Raw genomic sequence first — 27,016 nt, 5'->3', positions numbered from 1 at the left:
GGATCAAATGCGACGAAATCATCAATGAAAACTGTCTCAGCTGACATGCCACAGGGAGTCCTGATGTCGCCATGCCTGTTTAATTTGTATATTAACGACATTCCCACCGTTGAGCACATCACTACCAGTCTGTACGTCGATGACACAGCCTTTCTAGCCTCTGGAAGGAACTTTGAACTACTTACATGGATATGGTGTCTACTCTTTCGGACATGTCCGAAAGAACAGACACCATATCCATATAAGTGTATAGTTCTGGCAGTACCGGCCATGACCTTCTTCTTTTGTGCGGACGCACACATACACTCCTGGAAATGGAAAAAAGAACACATTGACACCGGCGTGTCAGACCCACCATACTTGCTCCGGACACTGCGAGAGGGCTGTACAAGCAATGATCACACGCACGGCACAGCGGACACACCAGGAACCGCGGTGTTGGCCGTCGAATGGCGCTAGCTGCGCAGCATTTGTGCACCGCCGCCGTCAGTGTCAGCCAGTTTGCCGTGGCATACGGAGCTCCATCGCAGTCTTTAACACTGGTAGCATGCCGCGACAGCGTGGACGTGAACCGTATGTGCAGTTGACGGACTTTGAGCGAGGGCGTATAGTGGGCATGCGGGAGGCCGGGTGGACGTACCGCCGAATTGCTCAACACGTGGGGCGTGAGGTCTCCACAGTACATCGATGTTGTCGCCAGTGGTCGGCGGAAGGTGCACGTGCCCGTCGATCTGGGACCGGACCGCAGCGACGCACGGATGCACGCCAAGACCGTAGGATCCTACGCAGTGCCGTAGGGGACCGCACCGCCACTTCCCAGCAAATTAGGGACACTGTTGCTCCTGGGGTATCGGCGAGGACCATTCGCAACCGTCTCCACGAAGCTGGGCTACGGTCCCGCACACCGTTAGGCCGTCTTCCGCTCACGCCCCAACATCGTGCAGCCCGCCTCCAGTGGTGTCGCGACAGGCGTGAATGGAGGGACGAATGGAGACGTGTCGTCTTCAGCGATGAGAGTCGCTTCTGCCTTGGTGCCAATGATAGTCGTATGCGCGTTTGGCGCCGTGCAGGTGAGCGCCACAATCAGGACTGCATACGACCGAGGCACACAGGGCCAACACCCGGCATCATGGTGTGGGGAGCGATCTCCTACACTGGCCGTACACCACTGGTGATCGTCGAGGGGACACTGAATAGTGCACGGTACATCCAAACCGTCATCGAACCCATCGTTCTACCATTCGTAGACCGGCAAGGGAACTTGCTGTTCCAACAGGACAATGCACGTGCGCATGTATCCCGTGCCACCCAACGTGCTCTAGAAGGTGTAAGTCAACTACCCTGGCCAGCAAGATCTCCGGATCTGTCCCCCATTGAGCATGTTTGGGACTGGATGAAGCGTCGTCTCACGCGGTCTGCACGTCCAGCACGAACGCTGGTCCAACTGAGGCGCCAGGTGGAAATGGCATGGCAAGCCGTTCCACGGGACTACATCCAGCATCTCTATGATCGTCTCCATGGGAGAATAGCAGCCTGCATTGCTGCGAAAGGTGGATATACACTGTACTAGTGCCGACATTGTGCATGCTCTGTTGCCTGTGTCTATGTGCCTGTGGTTCTGTCAGTGTGATCATGTGATGTATCTGACCCCAGGAATGTGTCAATAAAGTTTCCCCTTCCTGGGACAATGAATTCACGGTGTTCTTATTTCAATTTCCAGGAGTGTATATCGACGCCCGTCAGCATCTGAAGGTATTAGTATACCATCCTAATTTCCTTCGAACAACTTGTCAACAGGATGCAGCGACAACTCGTCGTCACCGAACAATGGGCAAAGAGCAATAAAATCGTCCTAAACCCTACGAAAACTGCAGCAATACTGTTTACGAAGAGCGGCCGGAACTGAAGGAGCGACTTGCCATCAATGGACAGCCAATACCCTGGACTACGACGACGAAAAACCTGGGAGTGATACTGGATAGCCGGCCGGAGTGGCCGAGCGGTTCTGGGCGCTCCAGTCTGGAACCGCGCGACCGCTACGGTCGCAGGTTCGAATCCTGCCTCGGGCATGGATGTGTGTGATGTCTTTAGGTTAGTTAGGTTTAAGTAGTTCTAAGTTCTAGGGGGCTTATGACCACAGCAGTTGAGTCCCATAGTGCTCAGAGCCATTTGAACCATTTGATATTGGATAAAGGGATGACCATTACCCCACACATGCAAGATAGAAAACTGAATACTATGAAGATGATCCGGGCACTCACGACGTTTTTCACGAGCAGGAATCTAAACCCGTCAGCGAAATTAAAACTTCATAGACAAAGGTCAACCCTCCCTGCTCGACGCCTTGGAGAACAACATGTGACTCTAATATACGCAGTTTTCAATCACTACAAGCAACTCGTCATTTTCACAAATTAGACGAGCATCGGGGAAATGTCCGCCAACTTGCGAATGTAGGCCAGGCTCTACCACGACACTGGCACAAATACAAGGTGCTTCGAGCCATTGTTGCACCCCCTAGGACCATCAAAGATGATGCAATCTTCAGTTATTCGGTGTAGTTACTGTCCATCATATGTACGACTACCTAACCAACAAGGACCCACAGAGAGCCCAAGCTCCTTTGCAAGCGAATAAACAATAAAGTGAAACCATCTCTCACACCTTGCCACTGCAGAAGAAAAAATCGCCATATATATATATATATATATATATATATATATATATATATATATGGTGGTCCATTGATCGTGACCGGGCCAAGTACCTCACGAAATAAGCGTCAAACGAAAAAAACTACAAAGTACGAAACTCGTCTAGCTTGAAGGGGGGAAACCAGATGGCGCTATGGTTGGCCCGCTAGATGGCGCTGCCATAGGTCAAACGGATATCATCTGCGTTTTTTTTTAAGTAGGAACCCCCATTTTTTATTACATATTCGTGCAGTACGTAAAGAAATATGAATGTTTTAGTTGGACCACTATTTTCGCTTTGATATAGGTGGCGCTGTAATAATCACAAACGTATAAGTACGTGGTATCGCGTAACATTCCGCCAGTGCGGGGGTTCCTACTTAAAAAAAAAAAAAAACCCATTTGATATCCGTTTAACCTATGACAGCTCCATCTAGCGGGCCAACTATAACGCCATCTGGTTTCCCCCTTCAAGCTAGAGGAGTTTCGTTCTTTGTAGTTATTTCGTTTGATGCTTATTTCGTGAGATATTTGGCCCGGTCACTACCAGTGGACCACCGTATATATATATATATATATATATATATATATATATATATATATATATATATATATATAAATGGTGTCCCAGCTATCTTGTCCATCCAAAATATCTCTGGAACAATAACAGCTATTGGGAAACGACTTTCACCGGTATCAATGTAGGACTGGGGCCCATGAATGTACATATTTGGAAATATTCTAAAACGAAAGCATATGTGTTTTTTAACACAAACTTATGTTTTTTTAAATGGACCTCCTATATTTTTTCTTCAGCAATCCATAGCATGACAAAGCACATACACAATGGCGTTGATTGCATCGCAATATTCCCATTATATCCCGAGATATTAAGACGCGAAGTTGACGCTTCAAACACCCGACATGCGCTGCTAGCGCACGTCCTGAGGCTCAGGCGTGAACCCCATGCTGCCCGTAATCGCGATGTGATTGACATGCGTATCACACATCCATACTTATAAAGAGGTCCGAAACGAATAATACGGTCTGCTGCCATCCTGCTGCGAAACACCCGATATATATATATATATATACACTGCATACTCTTGCATACTTACTTACTTACGTAAATATTTCTTTGGTTTATAGTCGATAGTTTTAATCGATGCACAGAGCCGATATTGTGTTTTTTTAAGCAGAGATATATCGGATTGCCGGTAGCGTGTGCGCTGACTGGGCTACTGCCGCTCTGCCCTTTGCTACCGGGGCCTCAGACAACGTGACATGCCGCAGTGAAGGCGCCTTGCTCAGTGGCGTGGCGAAACCTTTAGACAGGCTCTGCGGGCAGAAAGGGAGAGAGCCTTGAAGCCGGTCGGCGGCATCAGATGGGCCACGTGATTAATGGCGGCCCAGCCGCTGTGGCTGCCTACAGCACGGGACGCGGCCTGTTGCTCGCGGCAGGTGGCCGCCGGCGAGGCGAGCATCCATCATGGCCGCCGCCGCGTCTCTATACAGCCGGCGGCTTTGGGGAGTCGATTCTCGGAAGCAGCTAGCGGTAATCTGGCTGTTGCGGCAAACCCGTCCAGGCCTAAAGTAGGTAGCCGCTCCACGGGGCGCGCCCGCACCCTGCCGCTGCTGTACCAGCAGCCGAATAACCCTTCGTTTCCGCTAAAGGAAACGCGCCAGAATGAACCTTGCAGTCTCTGCTGATCCACTGTCGACAGCTCATATACAGTGAAGCGCCAAAGAAACTAGTACAGGCATGCGTATCGAAATACACATACACTACTGGCCATTAAAATTGCTACACCAACAAGAAATGCAGATGATAAACGGATATTCATTGGACAAAACATATTATACTAGAACTGACATGTGATTACATTATCACGCAGTTTGGGTGCATAGATCCCGAGAAATCAGTACCCACAACAACCACCTCTGGCCGTAATAACTGCAATGATACGCCTGGGCATTGAGTCATACGGAGCTCGGATGGTGTGTACAGGTACAGCTGCCCATGCAGCTTCAACACGATACCACAGTTCATCAACAGTAGTGACTGGCGTATGGTGACGAGCCAGTTGCTCGGCCACCATTGACCAGACGTTTTCAGTTGGTGAGAGATCTGGAGAATGTGCTGGCCAGAGCAGCAGTCGAACATTTTCTGTATGCAGAAAGGAACGTACAACACCTGCAACATGCGGTCGTGCATTGTCCTGCTGAAATGTAGGGTTCCGCAGGGATCGAATGAAGGGTAGAGCCACGGGTCGTAACACATCTGAAATGTAACGTCCACTGTTCAAAGTGCCGTCAACGCGAACAAGAGGTGACTGAGACGTGTAACCAATGGCATCCCCTACCATCACGCCGGGTGATACGCCAGTATGGCGATGACGAATACACGCTTCCAATGTGCGTTCACCGCGATGTCGCCAAACACGGATGCGACCATCATGATGCTGTAAACAGAACATGGATTCATCCGAAAAAATGACGTTTTGCCATTCGTGCACCCAGGTTCGTCGTCGAGTACACCATCCCAGGCGTTCCTGTCTGTGATGCAGCGTCAAGGGTAACCGCAGCCGTGGTCTCCGAGCCGACAGTCCGTGCTGCTGCAAACGTCGTCGAACTGTCCGTGCAGATGGTTGTTGTCTTGCAAACGTCCCCGGCTGTTAACTCAGGGATCGAGACGTGGCTGCACGATCCGTTACAGCCATGCGGATAAGATGCCTGTCATCTCGACTGCTAGTGATACGAGGCCGTTGGGATCTAGTACGGCGTTCCGTATTACCCTCCTGAACCCGCTGAGTCCATATTCTGCTAACAGTCATTGGATCTCGACCAACGCGAGCAGCAATGTCGCGATACGATAAACCGACCTTTATCAGAGTCGGAAACGTGATGGTACGCATTTCTCCTCCTTACACGAGGCACCACAACAGCGTTTCACCACGCAATGCCGGTCAACTGGTGTTTGTGTATGAGAAATCGGTTGGAAACTTTCCTCGTGTGAGCACGTTGTAGGTGCTGCCACCGGCGCCACCCCTGTGTGAATGCTCTGACAAGCTAATCATCTGCATATCACAGCATCTTCTTCCTGTCCGTTAAATTTCGCGTCTGTAGCACGTCATGTTCGTGGTGTAGCAATTTTAATGGCCAGTACTGTATGTAAACAGGCAGAACACGGCGGTACTGTCGGCAACGCCTATATCAAACAGCAAGTGTCTGGTGCAGTTGTTAGATGAGTTACTGCGGCTACTATGGCAGCTTATCAAGATTTAAGTTTCTCCTACAGTCGGTCCACGAGCGATGGGACACAGCATCTCCGAGGCAGCGGGGGAGTGAGAATTTCCCCGTACGACTATTTCACGAGTGTATTGTGAATATCAGGAATCAGGCGAAACGTCAGATATCAGACATCGCTGTGGCCGGAAAAAGATCCAGCAAGAATGGGACCAACGACGACTGTTCAGAGTGACACAAGTCCAACCCTTCCACAATTTCAATGCTGGGCCATCAACAAGTGTGAACCTGCGAACCATTCCTTATCTACACTCCTGGAAATTGAAATAAGAACACCGTGAATTCATTGTCCCAGGAAGGGGAAACTTTATTGACACATTCCTGGGGTCAGATACATCACATGATCACACTGACAGAACCACAGGCACATAGACACAGGCAACAGAGCATGCACAATGTCGGCACTAGTACAGTGTATATCCACTATTCGCAGCAATGCAGGCTGCTATTCTCCCATGGAGACGATCGTAGAGATGCTGGATGTAGTCCTGTGGAACGGCTTGCCATGCCATTTCCACCTGGCGCCTCAGTTGGACCAGCGTTCGTGCTGGACGTGCAGACCGCGTGAGACGACTCTTCATCCAGTCCCAAACATGCTCAATGGGGGACAGATCCGGAGATCTTGCTGGCCAGGGTAGTTGACTTACACCTTCTAGAGCACGTTGGGTGGCACGGGATACATGCGGACGTGCATTGTCCTGTTGGAACAGCAAGTTCCCTTGCCGGTCTAGGAATGGTAGAACGATGGGTTCGATGACGGTTTGGATGTACCGTGCACTATTCAGTGTCCCCTCGACGATCACCAGTGGTGTACGGCCAGTGTAGGAGATCGCTCCCCACACCGTGATGCCGGGTGTTGGCCCTGTGTGCCTCGGTCGTATGCAGTCCTGATTGTGGCGCTCACCTGCACGGCGCCAAACACGCATACGACCATCATTGGCACCAAGGCAGAAGCGACTCTCATCGCTGAAGACGACACGTCTCCATTCGTCCCTCCATTCACGCCTGTCGCGACACCACTGGAGGCGGGCTGCACGATGTTGGGGCGTGAGCGGAAGACGGCCTAACGGTGTGCGGGACCGTAGCCCAGCTTCATGGAGACGGTTGCGAATGGTCCTCGCCGATACCCCAGGAGCAACAGTGTCCCTAATTTGCTGCGAAGTGGCGGTGCGGTCCCCTACGGCACTGCGTAGGATCCTACGGTCTTGGCGTGCATCCGTGCGTCGCTGCGGTCCGGTCCCAGGTCGACGGGCACGTGCACCTTCCGCCGACCACTGGCGACAACATCGATGTACTGTGGAGACCTCACGCCCCACGTGTTGAGCAATTCGGCGGTACGTCCACCCGGCCTCCCGCATGCCCACTATACGCCCTCGCTCAAAGTCCGTCAACTGCACATACGGTTCACGTCCACGCTGTCGCGGCATGCTACCAGTGTTAAAGACTGCGATGGAGTTCCGTATGCCACGGCAAACTGGCTGACACTGACGGCGGCGGTGCACAAATGCTGCGCAGCTAGCGCCATTCGACGGCCAACACCGCGGTTCCTGGTGTGTCCGCTGTGCCGTGCGTGTGATCATTGCTTGTACAGCCCTCTCGCAGTGTCCGGAGCAAGTATGGTGGGTCTGACACACCGGTGTCAATGTGTTCTTTTTTCCATTTCCAGGAGTGTATATAAACCATTTGGGAGACAACCTGAGCAGCCGTCTTCAAAAATGGCCCAAATGGCTCTGAGCACTACGGGACTTACCTTCTGAGGTCATCAGTCCCCTAGAACTTACAACTACTTAAACCTAACTAACCTAAGGACATCACACACATCCAAGCCCGAGGGAGGATTCGAAACTGTGACTGTAGCGGTCGCGCGGTTCCAGACTGTAGCGCCTAGAACCGCTCGGCCACCCTGGCCGGCCAGCAGTCTTCGGTTGTTTGCAGATGACGCTGTCGTTTATCGGCTAATACAATCATCAGAAGATCAAAACACACTGCAAAACGATTTAGAAAAAATATATGAATGCTGCGAAAGTGGCAGTTGACCCTAAACAAAGAAAAGTGTGACGTCATCCATATGAGAGCAAAAAGGAACCTCTTAAACTTCGCTTACACGATAAATCAGTCTAATCTAAAAGCCGTAAATTCAACTAAATACCTAGGTACTACAATTACAAACAACTTAAATTGGAAAGAACACATAAAAAATGTTGTGGGGAAGGCTAACCGAAGACTGCGTTTTATTGGCAGGCGACTTAGAAAATGTAACAGACCTACTAAGGAGACTGCCTACACTACGCTTGTCCGTCCTCTTTTAGAATACTGCTGCGCGGTGTGGGATCCTTACCAGATAGGACTGGCGGAGTACATCGAGAAAATTCAACGAAAGCCAGCACGTTTTGTATTATCGCGAAATATGGGAGAGAGTGTCACAGAAATGATACAGGATTTGGGCTGGACATCATTAAAAGAAAGGCGTTTTTCGTTGCGACGGAATCTTATCACGAAATTCCAATCATCAACTTTCTCCTCCGAATGCGAAAATGTTTTGTTGACGCCGACCTACATAGGGAGGAACGATCACCACGATAAAATAACGGAAATGAGAGCTCGTACGGTGTTACAGCTGTTCGTTCTTTCCGCGCGCTATACGAAATTGGAATAATAGAGAATTGTGAAGGTGGTTCGATGAACCCTCTGCCAGGCACTTAAATGTGATTTGCAGGGTACCCATGTAGATGTAGGTATCATCGATATGGGCTTTCGGAGCCGAAGGCCCACTCGTGTACTCTTGAAACTTCTTTATTTAAAAAAAAAATGTTTTTACTTAAGCTGAAATAACTGAGACGGTGAAACTTCTTTATTACTTAATTCTGTTACTGCTGAGTGACCTGACGTACTGTCTTTTCGCTATTTTTTTATCATTTCAACACTGACCTACAGAATTTGCCCTGACAAATAGAACTCAAAGTTTTCCTACTCATTAATTACTCACAATATTTAAGGATACCGCGATCTGACTGCTTTCAAATTAACTCAAAAGAAAAGGCCCTGAATAAGAAGAAATCCTAACAATAACCTATAGATTTCATAAGTCACTTACAAAAATCTTCATTACACGCAACACTCCCATACAGCAAGCGCCAATACAGCCAGCTAAATAAAAGATTCTACTACTGTAGTCTCTAGCTGCTAATACATATGGTTAGCATAGGAAATATTTTGTTGCAAAGCACCAATGTATTTTTACCTTAATAATGTGACATCCAGTTTGAAAAAAAAAAATGTAATCGTCCGTGACATCCAGTTCCAAAAATCATGTTGTTGTTGTTGTGGTCTTCAGTCCTGAGACTGGTTTGATGCAGCTCTCCATGCTACTCTATCCTGTGCAAGCTTCTTCATCTCCCAGTATCTACTGCAACCTACATCCTTCTGAATCTGCTTAGTGTATTCATCTCTTGGTCTCCCTCTACGATTTTTACCCTCCACACTGCCCTCCAATGCTAAATTTGTGATCCCTTGATGCCTCAGAACATGTCCTACCAACCGATCCCTTCTTCTGGTCAAGTTGTGCCACAAACTTCTCTTCTCCCCAATCCTATTCAATACCTCCTCATTAGTTACGTGATCTACCCATCTAATCTTCAGCATTCTTCTGTAGCACCACATTTCGAAAGCTTCTATTCTCTTCTTGTCCAAACTAGTTATCGTCCATGTTTCACTTCCATACATGGCTACACTCCATACAAATACTTTCAGAAACGACTTCCTGACACTTAAATCTATACTCGATGTTAACAAATTCCTTTTCTTGAGAAACGCTTTCCTTGCCATTGCCAGTCTACATTTTATATCCTCTCTACTTCGACCATCATCGGTCATTTTACTCCCTAAATAGCAAAACTCCTTTACTACTTTAAGTGTCTCATTTCCTAATCTAATTCCCACAGCATCACCCGACTTAATTTGACTACATTCCATTATCCTCGTTTTGCTTTTGTTGATGTTCATCTTATATCCTCCTTTCAAGACACTGTCCATTCCGTTCAACTGCTCTTCCAAGTCCTTTGCTGTCTCTGACAGAATTACAATGTCATCGGCGAACCTCAAAGTTTTTACTTCTTCTCCATGAATTTTAATACCTACTCCGAATTTTTCTTTTGTTTCCTTTACTGCTTGCTCAATATACAGATTGAATAACATCGGGGAGAGGCTACAACCCTGTCTCACTCCTTTCCCAACCACTGCTTCCCTTTCATGCCCCTCGACTCTTATAACTGCCATCTGGTTTCTGTACAAACTGTAAATAGCCTTTCGCTCCCTGTTTTTTTACCCCTGCCACCTTCAGAATTTGAAAGAGAGTATTCCAGTTAACATTGTCAAAAGCTTTCTCTAAGTCTACAAATGCTAGAAACGTAGGTTTGCCTTTCCTTAATCTTTCTCCTAAGATAAGTCGTAAGGTCAGTATTGCCTCACGTGTTCCAACATTTCTACGGAATCCAAACTGATCTTCCCCTATAATCATGAATAATACTCAATCTCAATCAAGTCGGACACGTTCAGATCGTGCGCTTTCGCTAACACTTCAAACCTCCAACCTCCTTCAATGCTAACTACTCACTTCCAACCTCTGCTCGCTGTTCTCCTCCAACTGCGACCAGCCACACAGTCTCTTACAGAGAGCGCACGACGCCAACAGAGTTATTAATGCAGAGCGCTGTCAACATACAAACACATAAACAGCCTACTTACACCCTTGATGACTGCACGACACAATACTTCACGCCTCGCCTGGGCCAGTCCACACCGACATTGCACTGTTACCTGGTCTGAAGACCTCGTTTCAAATTGTATTAACCAGATGGACGTGTACGTGTATACAGGGTGTTACAAAAAAGTACGGCCAAACTTTCAGGAAACATTCCTCACACAAAAATAAAGAAAAGATGTTACGTGGACATGTATCCGGAAACGCTTAATTTCCATGTTAGAGCTCAGTTTAGTTTCGTCAGTATGTGCTGTACTTCCTCGATTCACCGCCATGATTTCATATGGGATACTCTACTTGTGTTGCTAGAACATGTGCCTTTACAAGTACGACACAACATGTGGTTCGTGCACAATTGAGCTCCTGCATATTTCAGTCGAAGTGTTCGTACGCTTCTCAACAACAGATTCGGTGACCGACGGATTGGCAGAGGCGGACCAATTCTGTGGCCTCCACGCTCTCCTGACCTCAACCCTCTTGACTTTCATTTATGGGGGCGTTTGAAAGCTCTCGTCTACGCAACCCCGGTACCAAATGTAGAGACTCTTCGTGCTCGTGTTGTGGACGGCTGTGATACAATACGCCATTCTCCAGGGCTGCATCAGCGCATCAGGGATTCCGTGCGACGGAGGGTGGATGCACGTATCCTCGCTAACGGAGGACATTTTGAACATTTCCTGTAACAAAGTGATTCAAGTCACGCTCGTACGTTCTGTTGCTGTGTGTTTCCATTCCATGATTAATGTGATTTGAAGAGCAGTAATAAAATGAGCTCTAACATGGAAAGTAAGCGTTTCCGGACACTTGTCCACATAACATATTTTCTTTCTTTGTGTGTGAGGAATGTTTCCTGAAAGTTTGGCCGTACCTTTTTGTAACACCCTGTAGAGGCAACCTCATGAATCCATGGACACTGCTTGCCACCATGGGACTGTTGAAGCTGGTGGAATCTCTGTAATAGCGTGGAGCGTGTGATGTTGAAATGGTACGGGACCCCTCATACGTCCAGATACGACTCTGACAGGTGACACATACGAAAGCATCCTGTCTGATCACCTGCATCCATTCATTTCCACTGTGCATTCTGACAGGCGATTCCAGCGGTACAATGCGTCACCCCACACGTCCAGGATTGCTACAGAGCATCTCCAGGAACGCTCTTCAGAGATTAAACATTCCGCTGGCCACCAAACTCCCCAAACATGAACGTTATTGAGCATATCTGGGATGCCTTGCCATGTGCTGTTCAGAAGAGATCCCCCCTTCGTACTCTTACGTATTTATGGACAGCCGCCGGCCGGTGTGGCCGAGCGGTTCTAGGCACTTCAGTCTGGAACCGTGCGACCGCTACGGTCGCAGGTTCGAATCCTACCTCGGGTATGGATGTGTGTGATGTCCTTAGGTTAGTTAGGTTTACGTAGTTCTAAGTTCCAGGGGACTGATGACCTCAGATGTTAAGTCCCATAGTGGTCAGAACCATTTTGGACAGCCCTCCAGGATTCATGATGTCAGTTCCCTCCAGCACTACTTCAGACATTAGTCGAGTCCATGGCACGTCGTGTTGCGCTTAGGGGGGTCCTACACCATGTTAGGCAGGTGTGTGTGTGTGTGTGTGTGTGTGTGTGTGTGTGTGTGTGTGAATTCCTAAGGGAGCAAACTGCTGAGGTCATCGGTCCCTAGACTTACACGCCACTTAAACTAACCTAGTCTAACGACAACACACACACCTATGCCTGAGGGAGCTCGAACCTCTGGCAGGAGGGGCCATGCAATCTTTGACATGGCAGGTTGAAAGGTGGCTACACTGAGCCACAGCGCCAAAGATCGCGCCAGAGAGTATTGTTCCGCCACCTCCACTGGCAGTGCTTATTGAGACGTAGCGGCAGGCAGTTCTGGCCGAGAAGTTGTGGTGGACACTGCTTGTCGTGAAGTCAGAGTGAGATGTGGTAGTGGAGAGTGTTGTTCCATGTTTTATGCAGTGGTTTGATGGGAGAGATAGCAGATGTTGTTCTAATGGAGATATTGTAATGTTCAGAGTGCAGTTCGTCAATATATATGGAGGTATTTTCTTTTATTCTTTTATTCTTTCAGTGACCTGAATAATGTGTCATTACAGGTTCAGTCAACAAAGCATCTGGCGTGTGTTCTTGTATTAGAGTGTAATTCTGGTTTTCTTGCGCAATTATAGTATTTCTAATTTTCTTTTATCACGTCAGTATAATTGGTATTCAAAAATTCTTGTCTTGTTGAAGAAGAACCGTGCCAGATGTGCGTTGAGTCATACTACCACATACAGAACAGCTACACTTGTGTTTGTTGTTTCGTAGGTTTTATAGTTGTTGGGGACTTAATTAATTAATTGTGCTAACAGAAATTTTCTTACATTCTTTGTTGTCATTCTAAGCAGTCAGATTGCGTACTAAAACTAGTCAGGGCCAGCCGTTTACGAGACTTGCGTAATCGGACATACAGCTACAAAAAAAATATTTTCATTAATATTTAATTAAGCCCCCATGCAAGGTATACCAGTTTCTTTGGCTCTTCAGTGTATTTAACAATTTAATTCGTCTAACAGCCTTGCAATTGACATGTTACTTTATTTTATTTTCTCGTGTTGGCAATTCAGTATGTCATCTTCAGGCCCCACATGCACCTCTCAAAAAATAATCTATATTAGTTTACTGGGGCCATATTTTCCTGGATGGCGTCTATTCGTAGCTCGAGTGCTTCGTTTCAAGATTCGACTGCATTTCTAGTCCACTTGTGTAGGTACTGGGATGCAGCTTCAAATTCCTGTCAGCTAACAACCTTCAAGTCGGGTGATGCTGAGGGAATTAGATTAGGAAATGAGACACTTAAAGTAGTAAAGGAGTTTTGCTATTTGGGGAGCAGAATAACTGATGATGGTCGAAGTAGAGAGGATGTAAAATGTAGACTGGCAATGGCAAGGAAAGCGTTTCTGAAGAAGAGAAATTTGTTAAAATCGAGTATAGATTTAAGTGTCAGGAAGTCGTTTCTGAAAGTATTTGTGTGGAGTGTAGCCAATGTATGGAAGTGAAACATGGACAATAAATAGTTTGGACAAGAAGAGAATTGAAACTTTCGAAATGTGGTGCTACAGAAAAATGCTGAAGATTAGATGCGTAGATCACATAACTAATGAGGAGGCATTGAATAGAATTGGGAAGAAGAGGAGTTTGTGGCACAACTTGACCAGAAGGAGGGACCAGTTGGTAGGACATGTTCCGAGGCATCAAGGGATCACAAATTTAGCATTGGAGGGCAGCGTGGAGGGAGACCAAGAGATAAATACACTAAGCAGATTCAGAAGGATGTAGGTTGCAGTAAGTACTGGGAGATGAAGAAGCTTGCACAGGATAGGGTAGCTGCATCAAACCAGTCTGAAGACTGAAGACCACAACAACAACAACAACAACAACAACCTTCATGGGCGGCACGGGGAAAATGCTGGTGATCAGTTGCCCGTAACTGGCCTTGATAAAGAACTGGAGGTTGTTTCTTCGATTCCTTAACTATTTACGTTAGCTCACACCCTACATACTACTGGCCCCAGGATGTCACAGTGCCAGGAAAAGTGCCTTTACCTAGGTCCTGTAGATAAATGCCCTAGCAGTATTCTTCAACTATGGACACAAAATCACCAGTGAGGAAATAGTTCTGTAGGTAGACAGTGTTATCTTGCAGCATTCACACACTTATATCACTGCTGTTTCTAAACTCATCTACTTTCTGACCAGCAATTAGCAGTCCATCACTTTTGCAGTCCAGTTTTAGAATGGCTATGAGAAGAAAGTCTGTTGGGCATATATCTACACAGAGCTATAGCCAGGTTTTATGGACGGCCACTGCGGCCGAGCAGTTCTAGGCGCTTCGGCCCAGGACCACACTGCTGCTATGGTCGCAGGTTCGAATCCTGCCTCAGGCATGAATGTGTGTGGTGTCCTTAGGTTAGTTAGGTTTAAGTAGTCCTAAGTCCAAGATACTGATGACCTCAGATGTTAAGTCCCATAGTGCTTAGAGCCATTTGAACCAACCAGGTTTTCTGAGGGCCTAGCTGGTTCCCTTGGACTCTTCGGTCAGCAGCGAGCACAAATTTTAGGCGTCACCATTCCTATTCAGTCTTACAGTGGTAATGGGAAAGCAGCTTGATGTGTGTATATCAGTTCACAGCTGTGATCTCAGTTCTATGATAATGCACTTTCTGTCGTTGGAAGCCACTTTCAGGTCAACAGGAAGCAGAAACTGCACTGACGTTCCAATGTAGGTACATAATGGATGCAGTAAGGGGACTGTCGAATATACACCCAATGATGAGGTATTGCCAGAGTTCTATGATGACTAAATTAGTGTCCTTGGCAGCTAATAACTTGGCATCAGCAGTAATTACAACTTTCAGACTTTGTTATTCAGAGTTAGATGTTCGATGGTAGTGAGGGTGTAGTTAGTTAGTTACTTTCTGATTCTGAATCATGGAAAATTTTTTAAAGGTGGCACACATGCTATCCCCATTGACAGCACATTTTGTAGTCACCATTTATACAGAAAATGGCAGAGAGGGAGGAATTTTTTTGGGAATGCATCAACTCCAAGTCACAAGCAAACCTCGACAATGGTGCAGATGGGGACCTTGGTCCATATTGTCATTTCTATATGCACAGAGAAGAACAGTGAGGAAGGAGTTTTTTGGGAATGTGCCAATGCTGAGATGTGGCCATACCTTGATGATGCCCCAGCAGCAGTCTATGGCAACCAGGGACTTTGCAGTCAGCATTACTGTTACCACTTATACTGAGGATAGCACGAGGATGGAGCTTTTGGGAAACATTTCAGTGCTGAACAATGACCAGACCTCAGTGACAGCCCAGCTAGGGCCTTTGGCAGCCAGGGACTGTGGAGTCAGTAATATCATTACCACTTATACAGAGGACAGCAGTGAGGAAGGAGTTTTTTGGGAATGTATTAATGCCAAGCTGTAGTCAGACCTTGGTGAGGGCCCAGCTTGGGTCTTTGGCAGCCAGGGACTGTTCGGTCAGCAATATTGTTACAACTTGCACAGAGGACAGCAGTGAGGACGGAATTTTTTGGGAATGTATTAATGCCAAGCTGTAGTCAGACCTCAGTGATGGCCCAACTTGCGTCTTTGGCAGCCAGGGACTGTGCCGTCAGCAATATCGTTACAATTTGCACAGAGAACAGCAGTGAGGATGGAGCTTTTTGGGAATGTATTAATGCCAAGCTGTAGTCAGACCTTGATGATGCCCCAGGTGGGGTCTTTGGCAGCCAGGGGGAGGACTCTGGAGACAACATTATCATTATCACTCACACACATAGTAGCAGTGAGCAAGGGTTTTTTGGAAACATACCAATGCTGTGGCCATACCTTGATGATGCCCCAGCAGGAGTCTATGGCAACCAGGGACTTTGCAGTCAGCATTACGATTACCACTTATACTGAGGTTAGCACGAGAATGGAGCTTTTTGGAAACATATCAATGCTGAACAATGACCAGACGTCAGTGATGGCCCAGCTGGGGTCTTTGGCAGCCAGGGGCTGTGCAGTCAGTAACATCATTACCATTTATACAGAGGACAACAGTGAGAAAGGAGTTTTTTGGGAATGTATTAATGCGAAGCTGTAGTCAGACCTCAGTGATGGCCCAGCTTGCGTCTTTGGCAGCCAGGGACTGTGCAGTCAGCAATATCGTTACAACTTGCACAGAGGACAGCAGTGAGAATGGAGTTTTTGGAAATGTATTAATGCCAAGCTGTAGTCAGACCTTGATGATGCCCCAGGTGGGGTCTTTGGCAACCAGGGGGGGGACTCTGCAGACAACATTATCATTATCACTCACACACATAGTAGCAGTGAGCAAGGGTTTTTTTTGGAAACATACCAATGCTGAGATGTGGCCATACCTTGATGATGTCCCAGCAGGAGTCTACGGCAACCAGGGACTTTGCAGTCAGCATTACGATTACGAGTTATACTGAGGATAGCACAAGGATAGAATGTTTGGGAAACACATCAGTGCCGAACAATGACCAGACCTCAGTGATGGCCCAGCTGGGGTCTTTGGCAGCCAGGGACTGTGCAGTCAGCAATATCATTACCACTTATACAGAGGTCAGCAAGTGAGGAAGGAGTTTTTTGGGAATGTATTAATGCCAAGCTGCAGTCAGACCTCGGTGAGGGCCCAGCTTGGGTCTTTGGCAGCCAGGGACTGTTCGGTCAGCAATATAGTTACAACTTACACAGAGGACAGCAGCGAGGACAGAGTTTTTTGGGAATGTATTAATGCCAAGCTGTAGTCAGACCTTGATGATGCCCCAGGTGGGGTCTTTCGCAGCCAGGGACTCTGCAGACAACATTATCATTATCACACACACATAGTAGCAGTGAGGAAGGAGTTTTTTTGGAAACATACCAATGCTGCCATGTGGCCATACCTTGATGATGCCCCAGCAGGAGTCTATGGCAACAATGCAGTCAACATTACAATTACCGCTTACACTGAGGATAGCATGAGGATGGAGCTTTTGAGAAACATATCAATGCTGAACAATGACCAGACCTCAGTGATGGCCCAGCTGGGTCTTTGGCAGCCAGGGACTGTGCAGTCAGCAATATCGTTGCAACTTGCACCGGGGGCAACAGTGAGGAAGGAGTTTTTTGGGAACATATTAATGCCAAGCTGTAGTTAGACCTTGATGATGTCCCAGGTGGGGTCTTTGGCAGCCAGGGACTCTGCAGACAACATTACCATTATCACTCAGCAGTGAGAAAGGAGTTTGTTGGAAACGTACCAATGCCGAGCCGCGGCCAGACCTCGACGATTGCCCAGCTGGGGTCCTTGGCAGCCAGGGACTTGGCGGCCAGCAGCAGGCAAAGGTCTCCAGCACACAGGTCACGGCCCACCACCGCACTCAGGCGGCCCCCACCACCGTAGTCCTCGCTGTGGAACACCAGCTCCTCCTGAAAAGTACAATGCGGTGCTGTTACACACACCAGCAGGAGGGACAAAGGACAGCTGCTGCGATACTGTGCCACAAATCTGCAAGTACAGCTATGTGCCAGGATATGCAAGTGATCACCATTTCAGATTGATGTCCCAAAGTAGGCAGGAGTAGGATTTTCATATTAGGGAAGGTCATGCAGTAGCTTTCTCGTTCAGAAATCGCATTTGGCTGGTGGTTCTGGGAAGACCACATTAAGAATCTTGTAATATGTGTTGGAATTTGACAGCGGCGCGATGGTGACCAATTTAGACATTTTTTTTCCACTTGCTGCTCTTATTTTGGATCCACCGTCTGATTTCTTTTGGTGGGTCGTTGAAAGCCACTTGGCCGCTGTTACTGGATTCTGGGATCAGAGTGGCCGGTGATACACCACCCTGACTCCTGATCCCTCTCACACCATTGCCCGTGTCCCGCCATGTGGAGGCGGGCTCTGTTTGTTTTGTTTCTACAAATGGTGTAATGTGCAGCATCTGATAACTTTACAAAGAATATAACGGTGAGAGGATGATAATAAAAAATAAAGTTTTGATATATATGAAAGGTCTCTATTGGATTCCTTTCATTTTAATTTCTTAAATCTGTTGTCATTTACGGCATAAATTCCTCTTCTAAATTTACTGTGGCGTTTCTGACTATCTGGGAGGAGACTGAGTAGTGGAACATGTTACTTTTACACATAAACAAGAACGATCTGTCACACTACTACACTTTAAAACACAGTTTATATGTAATTCATGTCACACAGTCTCGTACGGAACCTACATCCGCTTTCTTTTATATACTGTATATGATAAGATACTGTCATCCCCCTTCCCTTCTGTGTGAGAGGATGAATGAGCAAATGTATTTCTAGTTGCATGCTTGAGGGTAGCAGACAAGCCTGTCTGCTATAGAACAGTAGGACCAACGTCGGAACAGGTAGCTACGCTTTCTAAAAGCAAAGAGGTTTCTATCCTTAGTATGGTGCTGTCCGTCCCTTGTCATGTTGGTATAGGAAGCTGCCCCTCTGGCCACTTCCGTTTGTGTTTGTGAGCCACCCTCAGGAAGGGAACAGGTCAGTCTGTCCGCGGCGAGCGTCTGAAGTGGTAAGATCTCCGGCTAAGCGCGTGTCTGCTAAGTCCGTAGGACAGTGGATTTCTTAAGTTCAGCCTAACTGCAAATTTAATCACCTTTATTTCCGGTTTAGCTCTAAAATATCTAATGTTATCTTAAATTGCAACGCAGTGTATTTCGAGTGTGAAGTTCAGAATATTTTCCTGTAGTTGCTTTGTCACTACTTTGTGAGTAAAGTGGAACCACGTGTTGATCAGTAACTCTATCTAGCATCATCAATCTTCAATGCGAATGTGCGTGAGATTATAACGTCTCGTCTTGACAATATTTTTCAATATAGCAACTTTTCTTTATGTTCAACCCACGTGGGGTGTAGTTTGTGAGACCAGTACCACGTGCTCATACAATTGTTTGACCCATCAGGTTAATAGCAAGACGATAGTAACCAGTTCGAGGTTTTTCTTTTGTAAATTGCTTTTCGATCTAATTTATTTTAATTATCAAAATTATTGTGGAGTTGTACGCTTTGTGTAAACCAAGTTGACCACGTGAAGCATGTGGTGTAATCATCAAAGTAGCCCTCAGCTATTCTTTTCGGGAAGATGTCACAGAGAGTTAGTAGGTATTTAGTATACCAGTGTGTGGTAATTGCATGACGGACAGGATTGCGCTACGAACGTAACTTCTTTGGGTGAAAATTGAATCGGTTGGTTGTGGTTAATTTCCTCTTGCATATGTTTCAATGTTATTCGTGTGTTATTTTATGAATGCAGTGTTGTATGCAGTCTCCCAATCTTGGCTCCCTATTTGATGTGTTCCGTAAGATTACAAACTCACATTTACACAATCCTAAATAAGGCACCAGCTTAGTTATGACTCAAGTTTAATATGCTGAAATTTCAATGATCAATGTTAAAATAAATTTCGAAATATAAACTGATTTATTTCTTTTTATTTAAATTCTCTTTTATATATATATATATATCACCGGTTATCATATGACTATTAAAAGATTATAATTAATGTTAGTCTGGTTGGGAATTCGGTAAGCTAGACTGGATACCTGGTGAAACAGTTGCGCAGTAATGCAAGGTTAACTTTCCCAGACAGCTCACAGTTTTTAAACCGCTTTTATTGTCTATCAGTTCCGCTTTCATAGCAAATTAAACCAACAACGTTACATATATAAGAAGAGTTGAAAAAAGAAGTTAGGAAAGAGTATAGAAGGAGAGGTTCCCGTCACCTAGCAGCCAGGGTCTTGGAATGTACTTCAAGCCGCTGGACGCCACTCATAATTCCTTTACTATATCTACCATTTTAAGCTAACTCCGTCTTCAGGCCAAGAGTGACCTACCGGGACCATCCGACCGCCGCGTCATCCTACGTGGAGAATGCGTGTAGGAGCTCTCCCGGTCGTTACAATGGTATTCTTGACTGAAGCCGCTACTATTCGGTCGAGTAGCTTCTCAATTGGCATCACGAGGCTGAGTGCACCCCAAAAAATGGCAACAGCGTATGGCGGCTGGATGGTCACCCATCCAAGTGGAGACCACACCTGACAGCATTTTAAGCTAAAATTAATATAAAACAAGGGAAGAGAATACAAAAAGGCAATTCATGTGTATCCTACTTTTTTTTACTCTTCTCAACTGATCTGCAAGTGGCACCTCCCAGCTGTACAAACTACCTGGCCTGGATGGTGGTTTTCTCCGATCTACATCACTGTATCTGTCTGGCTGGGCTCTGGAACAAGGAACTACAATTAAGATCCTTCCATCCAGGCCGTGCATCGTTGCTCACCAGGAGGCATAGGCACCTTGAAGAGGTACCTATCTTTAAGCCCCTCCTAGGTCACTATACACCTCTTGCTAGACATGATGGTGCTACTACATATGTACATTTGTGGTGCTTAATGGTTTTGTATGGGTTTGTTGAGTCATAAGCACCTAGTATCGGCTTTCCTGGCCCAGGTTACCACAATGGATCACCGACGTCGTTGTTTTGGTCCGAATCTGTGTCTTCTTCTTGACTAGAGATATCAGAGGTGCCATCCAACACATGGGCACTCTGCTGTCTTAGTAAACCGACTTGCCTTCAGTTTGCATACGTATTCTGTGTATGTGATTTTAGAGGTTTCTTCAGTCAGTGTCCGCAGCTCGTGGTCTTGCAGTAGCAATCTCGCTTACCGCGCACCGGGTCCCGGGTTCGATTCCCGGCGGGTTCAGGGATTTTTCCTGCCTCGAGATGACTGGGTGTTGTGTAGTCTTCTTCATCATTCATCCCCATTACGGTCGGAGGAAAGCAATGGCAAACCATCTCTACTAGGAATTTGCCTAGTACAATGGTGCGGGTCTCCCGCATCATCCCCTACGCTCCTCAGAGTATGGGACATCATCATCATCATCATCATCTTCAGTCAGAGTATTTAGTTCTGTCCACTGGTATGGGTCACGCAATACTGCATGTAATTCGTTCAGTGTGTTCTGGTGGTCGACATGTAGTGTGTGTCTTATGTTTGTGTGCTGGCCGCAGAAAAGGACAACGCGTTCTGGGGAACCTTCTTCCCTGCATGTGCATCTACTAATCTGTTGCAGACTCACGTGGCTTAGGTGCGTGAACTAAGGGCCATCTCCTGTGAGGAAAGGTACCATAACGCGGCTGGGATCGGTGTGTTTTAGTTTTAGTCTTTCCCTGATATCAAGGAAGAAGTTGTAAACTCGGCGGCCCTTATTGCTTTGGTCCCACTCGCTGTGCCAGGTATCCACTCGCCATGCTCTGAGTTGGCGTGTTGTCTCAAGCGGTGCACCAGTGATCTGTCGAACCTGGTCTAGTATCCAATTGAGACTGCAGTTGATCGCTCTGCAGAATTTCTGATCCCACTGGTTGGTATCTGACGACTGTCAAATGAATATGGAGTCGATATTGAGGATGGCCATACTCTATCCAGTGCAGGATCTAGTCGACCTCTTTTGGCTATCACCCGGTAGAAAAGATACACTGTTTCCTCTGTCGTGCACGATCACAAAGCTGTGTCGCATACCTCGAGTCAGGAAATGGACTCATTCACTGTAAGACGAGTATCCTGTTGGGCAAAATGTCAGCAGCAGGGACAGTGGTGTGCCCAACCACAGTAGTGGCGCCATGTCGTCTTCTTCACAGGACTTCCGACACAACGTAGAGCGTCACAGTGGAAACTTTCCAGGTGTGGAGGTTCAGAGGCCATTCGCCATCGTCATTTGGGACAGCACTTGCTGTCACGGTATGGGATGCCACTGGATACGCAACACGATCACCTCTGATATGCGTAGCTGCTCGTTTCGACAGCAGGTGTGGTATGACCAGAGGCTTCAAGGTGTCCATGACATTATCTTTCAACAAGTTAACACAAGACTGCAAGTCGCCTGTGTTGTACTACCTCTATAGAGAGGGTGGTGGCCTACTGCCACGGCTTACACCTGCTGAAAACGTCTGGTGATGTGTAGCCCAGAGCCTAGAATGCCAAGACTCGTAAGCCACAATGATTAATGACCTATGGTTTTTTCTCTTTTTTTTTTGGTCATCAGTCTACTGACTGGTTTGATACGGCCCGACACGAATTCCTTTTCTGTGCTAACCTCTTCATCTCAGAGTAGCACTTGCAACCTACGTCCTCAATTATTTGCTTGACGTATTCCAATCTCTGTCTTCCTCTACAGTTTTTGCCCTCTACAGCTCCCTCTAGTACCATAGAAGTCAATCCCTCATGTCTTAGCAGATGTCCTATCATCCTGTCCCTTCTCCTTATCAATGTTTTCCACATATTCCTTTCCTCTCCGATTCTGCGTAGAACCTCCTCAATCCTTACTTAATCAGTCCACCTAATTTTCAACATTCGTCTATAGCACCACATCTCAAATACTTCGATTCTCTTCTGTTCCGGTTTTCTCACAGTCCCACAGTCCCTGCTGTACTCCAGACGTACATCCTCAGAAATTTCTTCCTCAAATTAAGGCCGGCATTTGTTATTAGTAGACTTCTCTTCGCCAGAAATGCCTTTTTAGCCATAGCGAGTCTGCTTTTGATGTCCTCCTTGCTCCGTCCGTCATTGGTTATTTTACTGCCTAGGTAGCAGAATTCCTTAACTTCATTGACTTCGTGAGCATCAATCCTGATGTTAAGTTTCTCGCTGTTCTCATTTCTACTACTTCTCATTACCTTCGCCTTTCTCCTATTTACTCTCAAACCATACTGTGTGCTCATTAGACTGTTCATTCCGTTCAGCAGATCATTTAATTCTTCTTCACTTTCACTCAGGATAGCAATGTCATCAGCGAATCGTATCATTGATATCCTTTCACCTTGTATCTTAATTCCACTCCTGAACCTTTCTTTTATTTCCATCATAGCTTCCTCGATGTACAGATTGAAAAGTAGGGGCGAAAGGCTACAGCCTTGTCTTACACCCTTCTTAATACGAGCACTTCGTTCTTGATCGTCCACTCTTATTATTCCCTCTTGGATGTTGTACATATTGCATATGACCCGTCTCTCCCTATAGCTTACCCCTACTTTTTTCAGAAACCCGAACAGGTTGCACCATTTTATATTGTCGAACGCTTTTTCCAGTTCGACAAATCCTATGAAAGTGATTTGATCTGTTATTGATGCCTGAATTGGTAGCTCCATCTGCAGAATTTCACACCCTGTACACCCTCATTATTTTACTCACACACTGAGGTGACAAACTTCATGGGATATCTCCTAATATCGTGTCGAACCTCCTTCTGCCCCGTGTAGTGTGGCGTGGACTTCACAAGTCGTTGGAAGTCTCTTTCAGAAATATTGAGCCACGCTGCTCTATAGCCGCCCATTATCGCGAAAGTGTTGCCTTAGCAGGATTTGTTCAAAATGGTTCAAATGGCTCTGAGCACTATGAGACTTAACATCTGAGGTCAGCAGTCCCCTAGAACTTAGAACTACTTAAACCTAACTAACCGAAGGACAGCACACACATCCATGCCCGAGGCAGGATTCGAACCTGCGACCGGAGTGGTCGCACGGCTCCAGACTGAAGCGCCTAGAACCGCTCGGCCACTCTGGCCGGCAGCAGGATTTGTGCATGAACTAATCTCCCGTAAATTTTCGATGGGATTCATGTCAGCTGATCTCTGTGGTCAAATCATTCGCTCGAATTGTCCAGAATGTTATTCAGATCAGTTGTGAACAACTGTCTGACTACATGGCGCATTGGCATCCATAAAAATTCCATAATTGTTTGGAATCATGAAGGCCATGAACGGCTAGCTAAGCACAACCATTTCCACTCAATGATCGGTTCAGCTGGACCAGAGGGGACAATGCAATTCCTCCATCGACAGCCCACACCATTATGGAGTCACAACCAGCTTGCACTGTGCCTTGTTGACAACTTGACTCCATGGCTATGTGGGGGTCTGCGCCAAACCAACACCGACCCAAAGGAAGGCCTCGGCGCTTGTTGGTGACGTCACGTCAGCTAGGCAAGGCGAACGCCAGGTCTGTTGCAGGCAGAAACGCCTGGGCGTGCTTATCACTACAAATCTCTTATTTTTGGACAAAATGTTTGGTATTGTTTCGGATTCTCCAGTTTTATTTAGATGAAAGATTTTCTTACTATCGTAAAGCTACAAATGAAGATCGTAGTTCTGTATTACTGAATCCTGTCGAAACAAACGTAGCTCTATATGAGAAGATGCTTTGCCCCACTGCAAACTTCGGAAATTTTACATTCGAGTAACTATATTTACTTGATCCATTTTGTTATCGAAAGTTACCCCAACCCCGTTATTTATTTATTTATTTATTTTCGTTTGACATCGTCACTGGAAATTTGAACTAATTTACACGTGTAAATGTCCAACTGTTGCCAAGTCATTAGATTACAGTCGGAATTCTAAACAGGAAACAAAATAGCTTCATACATGGAAAATACTGCTGAGCTTAAACTTTTGTAAAAAAAAAAAAAAATGGTTCAAATGGCTCTGAGCACTATGGGACTTAACATCTGTGGTCATCAGTCCCCTAGAACTTAGAACTACTTAAACCTAACTAACCGAAGGACAGCACACACATCCATGCCCGAGGCAGGATTCGAACCTGCGACCGGAGTGGTCGCACGGCTCCAGACTGAAGCGCCTAGAACCGCTCGGCCACTCTGGCCGGCAGCAGGATTTGTGCATGAACTAATCTCCCGTAAATTTTCGATGGGATTCATGTCAGCTGATCTCTGTGGTCAAATCATTCGCTCGAATTGTCCAGAATGTTATTCAGATCAGTTGTGAACAACTGTCTGACTACATGGCGCATTGGCATCCATAAAAATTCCATAATTGTTTGGAATCATGAAGGCCATGAACGGCTAGCTAAGCACAACCATTTCCACTCAATGATCGGTTCAGCTGGACCAGAGGGGACAATGCAATTCCTCCATCGACAGCCCACACCATTATGGAGTCACAACCAGCTTGCACTGTGCCTTGTTGACAACTTGACTCCATGGCTATGTGGGGGGTCTGCGCCAAACCAACACCGACTCAAAGGAAGGCCTCGGCGCTTGTTGGTGACGTCACGTCAGCTAGGCACGGCGAACGCCAGGTCTGTTGCAGGCAGAAAGGGCTGGGCGTGCGTATCACTACAAATCTCTTATTTTTGGACAAAATGTTTGGTATTGTTTCGGATTCTGCAGTTTTATTTAGATGAAAGATCTTCTTACTATCGTAAAGCTACAAATGAAGATCGTAGTTCTGTATTACTGAAGCCTGTCGAAACAAACGTAGCTCTATATGAGAAGATGCTTTGCCCCACTGCAAGCTTCGGAAATTTTACATTCGAGTAACTATATTTACTTGATCCATTTTGCTATCGAAACTTACCCCAACCCCCTTATTTATTTTCGTTTGACATCGTCACTGGAAATTTGAACTAATTTACACGTGTAAATGTCCAACTGTTGCCAAGTCATTAGATTACAGCCGGAATTCTAAACAGGAAACAAAATAGCTTCATACATGGAAAATACTGCTGAGCTTAAACTTTTGTAAAAAAAATGGTTCAAATGGCTCTGAGCACTATGGGACTTAACATCTGTGGTCATCAGTCCCCTAGAACTACTTAAGCCTAACTAACCTAAGGACATCACACACATCCATGCCCGAGGCAGGATTGGAACCTGCGACCGTAGCGGTCACGCGGTTCCAAACCGAAGCGCTTAGAACCGCACGGCCACACCGGCCGGCAAACTTTTGTAAACATGCACATTAGAAAAGATAAATATTCCCCTCTTGCAACTGAAGGGAGAAACTTAATAAGATAAATAAATTTTATTTGATAAAACAAGTATCTCTCTTTTGCCTCTTCTTCTGTCCCCCACCCCCTCCCCCAACGTATAGACTCGCGAGATATTTCATTAACATTCCGTGTTCTTCACCTATAGTCTACCGAGATAGCTAAAGAAGAGCACCAATATGTTCGGAGTTTCTTGTAAAAGCAACACAGTACAAACGTTACTACCTCGGACTTACAAATAAGGTAAATAAGCACGAATTCTGCTTCTGTTGGACCATGAAGTTGTTTTTGTACGTCAATCCTTAAAACAGGTGGAAACTTAAGTTCAGGAGTACAGTATTTGTTAAGAAGTGTAATGAATCGCACAATTAGTTGATTGCAGAAATCTCTCAGAACAATGTGAGTTCGTCAACTACCGCCAATAGTTTCACATTTTCCCGTGTCAGAGAGGGAGACACCACCATTATGAGTATGCCTGCAACAGACCTGGCGTTCGCCGTGCCTAGCTGACGTGACGTCACCAACAAGCGCCGAGGCCTTCCTTTGAGTCGGTGTTGGCCAAACTCGTACCCAACTAACTCATAACGGCACTTATCCGACCAGGCCACGGTTTTCCAGTCATCTAGGGTCCAGCTGATGGTCACGAGTCCAGGACAGATGTTGAAGGCGGTGTGCTGTTAGCAAAGACACTCGAGTCGCTCGTCTGTGCTGCCACAGCCCATTAACACCATATTTCTCTCCCCACTGTACTAGCTGATACGTTCACAGTATGTCTCAAAAGCAGTTTTGCTTGTCTGTTAGCACTGACAACCGTACGCAAACAGCGCTGTTCCCGGTCGTTAAGTGAAGGCCGCCGGACACTCTG

General features: G+C 46.4%; 1 protein-coding gene across 1 annotated transcript in view; it reads right to left on the bottom strand.

The window, feature by feature from the left end:
- Positions 1-27,016, bottom strand: part of LOC126108477 (growth factor receptor-bound protein 14-like) — a 797,866-nt gene that overhangs the window by 498,481 nt on the left and 272,369 nt on the right. Inside the window, exon 3 of the mRNA XM_049913727.1 lies at positions 17,584-17,752. Coding sequence (XP_049769684.1) covers positions 17,584-17,752 — 169 coding nt within the window. The remainder of the gene's footprint in view (positions 1-17,583; positions 17,753-27,016) is intronic.

The sequence above is a fragment of the Schistocerca cancellata genome, chromosome 11, assembly GCF_023864275.1.
Source record: "Schistocerca cancellata isolate TAMUIC-IGC-003103 chromosome 11, iqSchCanc2.1, whole genome shotgun sequence".
NCBI lineage: Eukaryota > Metazoa > Arthropoda > Insecta > Orthoptera > Acrididae > Schistocerca > Schistocerca cancellata.
The sequence above is the reverse complement of the archived record's forward strand: the minus strand, read 5'-3'. Positions and strand labels throughout refer to the sequence as shown.